The 8102-nt window shown below is 39.6% G+C and overlaps 1 protein-coding gene across 1 annotated transcript in view; it reads left to right on the top strand.

Moving 5' to 3' along the window:
- Positions 1 to 5411: 5411 nt before the first annotated feature.
- TACR3 (tachykinin receptor 3) overlaps positions 5412 to 8102 on the top strand; it is a 106047-nt gene continuing 103356 nt past the window's right edge. Inside the window, exon 1 of the mRNA XM_005555591.5 lies at positions 5412 to 6269. Within this exon, the coding sequence (XP_005555648.3) occupies positions 5722 to 6269 (548 nt within the window). The 5' untranslated portion in view covers positions 5412 to 5721. The remainder of the gene's footprint in view (positions 6270 to 8102) is intronic.

Raw genomic sequence — 8102 nt, 5'->3', positions numbered from 1 at the left:
GCATAAAGAGCAATTTTGCCCAAGGATGGACAATACCCAGAGTCTCATGCATATCTCATTTAGATGATGAGACTGGGGAATTTTTGAGTGGATATTTAAATAAAATTTTGGACCTAGAGTTTGTAGTGGAGAATGGGTTAAGATTTTGGGGGATATTGGATAGTGTGAATATACTTTGCACATGGGAAAGACATGAATTTTGAGGAGCCAGAGGGTGGACAGTTGTGGGAAGAATTGTGTTCCCCCTACCCCCAAAACTATGTTCTAATACTAGCGTCCAGTACCTGTGAATGTGACCATATTTGGAAATAGGATTTTGAATAAGAAATCAAGTTGAAATTCGATTTGGAGTTGTCCCTAATCACATGTCTGCTGTCCTTAAAAGAAGAAGAAATGTACACACAGAGAAATATACAGGAATGATAATGTGAAGGACACAGGGAAAACACCACGTAATAACAGAGGTAGAGGTTGGAGTGATGCATCTATAAACTAAGGAACCCCAAAGATTGCCAGCAACCAACAGAAGCTAGGAGAAGGGAATAGAACATTTCCTCCCTCAGAGACTCCACAAGGACTAACCTTGCCCATGACTTGATTTCAGACTTCTAGCCTCACAAGTGGTGAAAAATAAATTTCTCTTGTTTTAAAATACTTGGTTTGTAGTATTTTGTTATGATACATCTGGGAAAGTAATGAAAATGTCAAATTATACTGCTTACAGAAAGATCAAGAAAGTTAAGGAGGGGAAGTGACTATCTGGTTTAGCATGCAGGTAATTGATAGGAGAGTACATTAACTGAAGAGCATAACATTTAATACCTAAAAATTTCATTTTGAGTAAAGGAAAGAAAATATTTAATTTACATATGTCGTTAAAGTAGCTCATCTAGGAAAGTAATAGGAGGTAAAAGTGGTAATTATAAGGGAATGTGGTCAAGAAAGGCTCTTTCAATGTAGATTCTTAGATATGTTTCATTACTAAAGAAAAAGGGAAAAAAGAATGAGATGTTGAAGAGTGGGAAAAAGAGGAATGACTGAAAGAAAAAGTAGCACAGATCAAAGAACGGGTTTTAGGATGGGAAAACCCACTGTAATTGAGACAAAAACAATGAAAAGATGGCTAAAATGCACAGAAATGTCAAAATTCTTGGCTGATGATTTTTAATTTTGCAGATACATTGGAGACAACATCACTTGCTGAGTATGAGAAGGAAGGTGTAGAAGAAAGAGATTTGAAGACATGATGGGAATATTGGATATAAGAAGTGATTTCAACTCCACATGGAAAGAGTGTCTGGTGAAGTATAAGAATTTTTAAGGAGGACCTGTCAGCATAATTAAGTGGAGATACATTGATTGATTGATTGCCAGCAATGTTCAGTAGCTTGATTGTAGGACCTCAAAACTCAAAGGGTGAATTGACTGAATAAAATTGCAAAACTAAACTGATGAAATAACAAAGGAAAGAAGTATAATACAAGGGTCAAAGGGCTAGACTATGATGATCTGAAATCAGCAAGGAAGAAAAAAGTAACTCAACATCGTAGGAAACAATGAACATACTAACACTAAAACTGTGAGAGAACTGTCAAGTAGAAGATTGCTGTCAGAGACAGAAATCTGGAATTTTGACAAGCTCTTCTTCCCCAAAATAACTCCTCCACTGGCCGGCAACACAACCTGAAATTTTACCCTATTATGCTTATCTTTGGGAGGCCTGTTATAATAAAAATTCAAGTATGAAATATACCACACTAAGTGCCCTGGAAAGAGAAAAAAATAATCAACACATGGCAAGTATCCATTCTCTTTATAATAGTTAACAAATAACTAAAGCATATTGCCAGTAGGTATTCTAAGCAAAATATGGGGAGGAAATAAGGTTTAGAAGAAATATAATTTTCTAAATATAATACTTCATAATGAAATAGACAAACTTATTGGTCATTAGGAATATAGCAAGCAATAGTTAGCATTAAGAATAAATAGTAAGCATACAAATGATCATAATTTGTATTATACTTATGTAGTTATCTAAAACCTGTTAACATCTTCTATCAAGTTGTATATCGTGCTTGACTCCTACATCCTCATACATTTGCATAAGTGCATGCTCATACCCAATGCCAAGTTTTAAATGCCAGAATGTAGGATACTACTCTAACAGTCATTTTCTGATGTTCTACCATTTCTTTTGCCCTCTCTGCTCCTTCCCTCAGTACTCTAAGGCTAAGATTTTGGATATCTTATAGTAAGAGAAAAAGCGTGAAGAATAATCAGGAAATCAACTGAATAGGTTCAGATAAGAGCAGGATTCAGAACCTAGGCTACAACAAGCAGATATTCCACCAAATTATCTTAGTCAGAAAATCTCATCTTCAGGTATGATCTCCTCAACCTTCTCATTCTCTAAGGCGTACACTTTTGCTAAGTCTTTCTTTTTGAAATCTCATTCCATTTTCACACACAATTTTTTTTAATTGGATACTGGGGATGACTATACTTTTACTTTTTATTTATTTAAAATATTTTCAAAATTTTATTTTTTATTAACAAATAATAATTTTACATATTCATGGGGTACATATTTTGCTATGTACCTATTTTGATACGTACAATGTATAGTGATCAGATAAGGGTAATTAGCATGTCCATCTCAAACATTTACAAGAGAAGTTGGCACAATCCAGAATCCATTGGGCACCACATTCTCTTACACAGTTAAACACTCCCATTTTTCTCTGTACCTTCCTATTTCTGTTTCTGTACCCACCTTAATGTGAAAAAATACTGCTAGACTCTAGGCTTCATGAGAATAGAATTCATATATAACTGCTTCATTGCTATGCTCCCAGTACCTGGCATAGCACCTGGAAAGAAGTATACTAATACATAGCTAAGAAATGATAGACAATGAATTATCACTGATCCCTCTTGGGGTCAAGGAAGATTCTCCATAGGTAAGGCAGACTGAGAAGGAAAGCCATGCCCTGAATCCCTCCCTTCCTCTGAAAGGAATAAATTTTTAAACTTCTTTCATTAAATCTATTTCTAATTCCATCATTATCCTTTTTTTTCTTGTAATATCCCCTTTACTTTGTACAAACCCAATGAAGGCAAAACTGAAAAATTAAAATCTTAGTTGTAAGTATTATAAGGAAAGCAACAGTAAAATGAGTGTATTTCTACACAACTAAGTAATTTTTCAACTTTAAAAATCTGATCAAAACATGCTTAATTACCAAATCACCACATAACCTATTTTGTAATCTTGAGTAAGCAGGTGTGTCATAGAGATATATTTTTTAATGTGTTTTTAATTGCATTGGGAAAGGAAGAGGCTTTCATTTGTAACTCAAGTAATTTCTAGATGATGAATTAGAACAACGAAGTAATCTTTCAAAAGAAAATGGTTAAACAACTGGAATTAGTAAGCAGAAAGTGCTAATCTTATTGACTTTGCCTGTGATTTATCACATATTTTCACAGGCCTCTCAGAAGAAAAGGGAATAACATTTGATAATTATCACAGTCAGCATGCATTTATTTTGAAGCAGGATTGTGTCGAGGCTGTGATAATAACTATCAGGTTGCTTAAAATTATTTTTATACACTAGACACTTAGTCATAATAACTGTAAGAAGGAAAACCCTATTCATCACTAGGCACCTTAAGTCCAGTTGTCCAATCATCACAGCAGGTTCTTTGAAGAGTGTATTTTAAACTAGAAAACTAAAGAATGCAGAAAGGCCAGGTACAGTGGCTCATGCCTGTAATCCCAGCATTTTTGGAGGTCCAGCCCTTTGGGAGGCTGAGCTGGGAAGATTCCTTAAGGCCAGGAGTTGGAGACCAGGCTAAGCAATATAGCGAGACCATGTCACAACAACAACAACAAAAAATTTAAATTAGCTGGGTGTGGTGGCACTGGTGGCACATGCCTGTAGTCCTAGATACCTAGCTACTCAGGAAGCTGAGGAGGGGAAGGATCGCTTGAGCCAGGAGTTGAACGCTGCAGTGAGCCTTGAATACACCACTGCATTCCAGCCTGGGTGACAGAACTAGGAAAAAAAAAAAAAGAAAAGAAAAGAAAAGAAAAAAGCAGAAAATGTACAAATCACAAGTTACCTTCTCTTGTTAAACTTGTTGATCAAATCCCTTTCACCTAAACATGTTTAGATGTAATACACAATGAAAACTAGAGGGAAGGGGGTTTCCTCTGGCCTGCTGTTGTTGAGGGAAGCCTGTAGAAACTATCCTGTAATTATACTGTAAGTGAGATTTCTTTAAAAACTCATTTTTAAATGACAAGAGAGAGGTTCAAACAGTTTAAGTATATTCAGTAGGTTGCTAAATGTATGTTTAACCCTAAATTTATACACAAGCACCCAGGATGCTAAAAAAGGAGTTTCGACTCTGCAACCTCTTGATAAATTTCTTGAGATTAGTCAAAGGACAGACTATGTCCTTCCAGCTTGCACTCTACCGAGCACTTTAGCTACTTATTCTCAAGCAAAGTTCAGAAATCAGGTCCTGCCCGTCTTCCGGGAAAACCCAGGTATTTATTCAGTTACGGTATTCTCATCAGTGTATCCTCATGGTCAAGCCCTGAAAACTAAGGCACCACATGTTCAGAACCCTGTAACCAAGAGCGTGTATTCACAGTGCTTATTGGATACGTTCAACCCAGGGAAATGTAGAGATCTGTCTCGTTGTCGTGTTTCAAGAAAATGTACTCCTTGGGATTGGCGATTTACCCTCAGTGTGCTATGACATTCCAACCTGAGCAGAATCCTCCAGGAGAATCCGGAGTCTCCAACTGCCTGCTGGGAACGGGGTCAAAGGGACGGATTTCTAGTGATAGAGATACAGGAAGAGGGAAAATGGGTGGATATGGAAAGTGGGAGCGAGATGAAAAGGGATCTGAGATGAGAGAATATGAACACCAGAGCAGAAAGTTGAATGAAATTCAAAACTCAGGGACACCTAAAAACGTTTGCGGCTGACTGTGCCCACAGCCTGCAGCAGTCTACACTCATGCACACTCTCCGAAAAATCAGCAGGATCTTGCCCTTGCCTCATGGGTGAATGGTTAATTTGTGCAGGAAGGAACAGCCCCCAATATGTGTTTGAGAACAGGGACCTCAGCAAAATATCCTGAAGTTAAAAGAAGGCAAAACAATCTTGGAAAGATTTTGATTACAGCTGAGGGAGTGCAGCCCTCCCCTGCGCGGGTCAGCTTGCCAAGCTCCAGCTGCTTGTAGCGAATGAATGAAATGCAAAGTGCGGGATGGAGGGAGGGAGTGCAATCACAGCCAGCGAAGGGGATAGTCAGCTCCGCGGACCCCACAACGTCACCGAAGCGTGGGACTCCATGAGAGTATAAAGCGCGCCTGCAGCTCAGGATGCTCAGTTCTCCCGTCTGTGCCGGGCAGCTGGCGCCCTCGCTAGTTGTGGTGTGACGCGATAACCCTTAATCTCGGGAGGATCTCATCCTTTCTGCCTGCCAGAGCCGCAAGTTCCTTTGAGAAAGTGCGACTCTTGCCCCCTAGCACCTACTGCATCCTCTAACCAGCAGGGATTGCAGTATCTTTCAGCTTCCAGTCTTATCCGAACATCCCGGCACCAAAGTGACCAGGAGGCAGAGAAGAACTTCAGAGGAGTCTTGTCTTGGGCTGCTCGTGGGTGAGTGGGAAGGTCCGTGACTGCAGATCGGTGGCGATGGCCACTCTCCCAGCAGCAGAAACCTGGATAGACGGGGGTGGAGGCGTGGGTGCAGACGCGGTGAACCTGACTGCCTCGCTAGCTGCCGGGGCTGCCACGGGGACAGTTGAGACTGGGTGGCTGCAACTGCTGGACCAAGCTGGCAACCTCTCCTCCTCCCCCTCCGCGCTGGGACTGCCTGTGGCTTCCCCCGCGCCCTCCCAGCCCCGGGCCAACCTCACCAACCAGTTCGTGCAGCCGTCCTGGCGCATCGCGCTCTGGTCCCTGGCGTATGGTGTGGTGGTGGCAGTGGCAGTTTTTGGAAATCTCATCGTCATCTGGATCATCCTGGCCCACAAGCGCATGAGGACTGTCACCAACTACTTCCTTGTGAACCTGGCTTTCTCCGACGCCTCCATGGCCGCCTTCAACACGTTGGTCAATTTCATCTACGCGCTTCATAGCGAGTGGTACTTTGGCGCCAACTACTGCCGCTTCCAGAACTTCTTTCCCATCACAGCTGTCTTCGCCAGCATCTACTCCATGACCGCCATTGCGGTGGACAGGTGAGGAGAGGACAGACAGAGAGGAAAGAGGGAGAAGGGAAAGAAAAGAGTTGGGTGGTGGGATAAGATTACAAAGGAAATGGTAACGTAACGGGGTCTACAAAAGTAAAGAGACTAAGAATTTTTGCTGAAAGGAGGTCACTAACCCATTTGTAGCCCTCGAGTGACTGAACAAGTTTCTGCTTCCGTGGCTTCCGACACTCAAGCCCTAAATCATTGAGCCTTACTAAGGATATCTAGAGGGACTGAAGAAGGTGAATGAGGGAGAGGTTAAAATGCCATTCCAAGTAGGGCAAACTTAGCCCGAAAACTTTAAGTACCAGCAAACTTTCTCAAATGACTTTTGAACAAAATTTATGTCATCTGTAAAGTGCACTTTTTGGCCTTCCTTCTCTCTGTCAGTCACTATTCTGGGCAGAGAAATGGTAAATGAGTCGCCTCTCCATCCTTCCTTCTTCTGTCTGTTCCTCATCCTCATCCTTCCCTTTTCCCTAGTCTTGCCCCAAGGCCAGCACTGGTTTGGTCTCCCAATCACCGAGAACTAGCAAAGGCCACACACACTCCCCAAAATCTACTGTAAACTAGCAGTTTCCACCACATCTCAGATTAGATTTGATTTCCAGTAATCTGCACAGGCTATGAACTGAGTAAACCCTGTGTCTGCAAGTGTGTAACCAAATTTTTAAAAACTGTGTGCACTTGCCTTCTCATATTGAACATTATGAAGTATAGGTATTTGTGGAAACACAATGGTGAATCCCTACCTGTTACTGAAGGCTAGCTGCACATTAATTCAACTATGTGGTGAAAATGAACCACAGCAGTTGATTTCAGTCTCAGCTTTGTGAAAGGCAATTGCATGGAGGATACATGAGGGTGATCTCACTTTAACTTGAAGTCTCAATGCTCTTATTCATGCAAAGATTATTTTCAAACATTAACAAACCTATATCAAAATAAAATGGAGATAGATATTAATTCTTATGACATTTCAGCTGCCATTATAATTTAAAAAATAAGAAAAAAAAACAGGTTATCTCCATAAGTTCATCTAAGTTCATCCTCTGTGTTTACTATTTTGAAATACTGAGGACTGAGGTATTAGTAACATATATCTCTAGAAAATATTTTCTTGTGCTAGGCCCAAAGGATTAAATTGAAGGAGTAGAGGTTAGTAGCCACTAACTAGAATAAACACAAAATCACACGTTTTAAAAAGCCTCTAAAATTGTCAATCTTCCCTTTCTCGTTTATCTCTGATTATCCACACATATGCACCCCTTCATTTCTAGTATGTATAGGAGTGCAAAGAATGAAAAAAAATCAGACTCCAGTTGGGAAATAAGTGAAATTGCCTCTAATCTTGTTACACCAAAATAGAAATAAGTGTTCCTTTTGTTTGAGCAGCTTCCTTGCTTGTTTTGCTTTGTTTGTTTGTTTGTTTTCTTTTTATTTCTTATAGTATTTTTTGATGTTTTGATTGGGGGAGAGGTATTAGCATATAATGTTATAAAATTCTTACAATCTTCTTGGAAGGTTAATGATGCAATATAAACTTTGAAGAAAATGTAAGTGCATGTGAAATCTGTATTTCAATTGTGAAGGGGAAAAAAAAGGTTATATTTTTCTCTTTCCAATTTCTTCCTGCCAACATTTATGGGATGGTCTTGGAGTTATTTTAAATAATCATTTAGTGCTATCTTATTACAGTCATTGGTTTGAATTAATGAATACTGTTAATCTTTACTATTTCTTTATGTAAAACATTAATCATTAAAACTTAAATTTAGAGTATACAATATGCTATAAAATCTGAAGCATACTCAGTTCTTG

The sequence above is a fragment of the Macaca fascicularis genome, chromosome 5 (assembly GCF_037993035.2).
Source record: "Macaca fascicularis isolate 582-1 chromosome 5, T2T-MFA8v1.1".
Lineage (NCBI taxonomy): Eukaryota > Metazoa > Chordata > Mammalia > Primates > Cercopithecidae > Macaca > Macaca fascicularis.
This window is presented reverse-complemented; position numbering and strand designations above follow the sequence as displayed.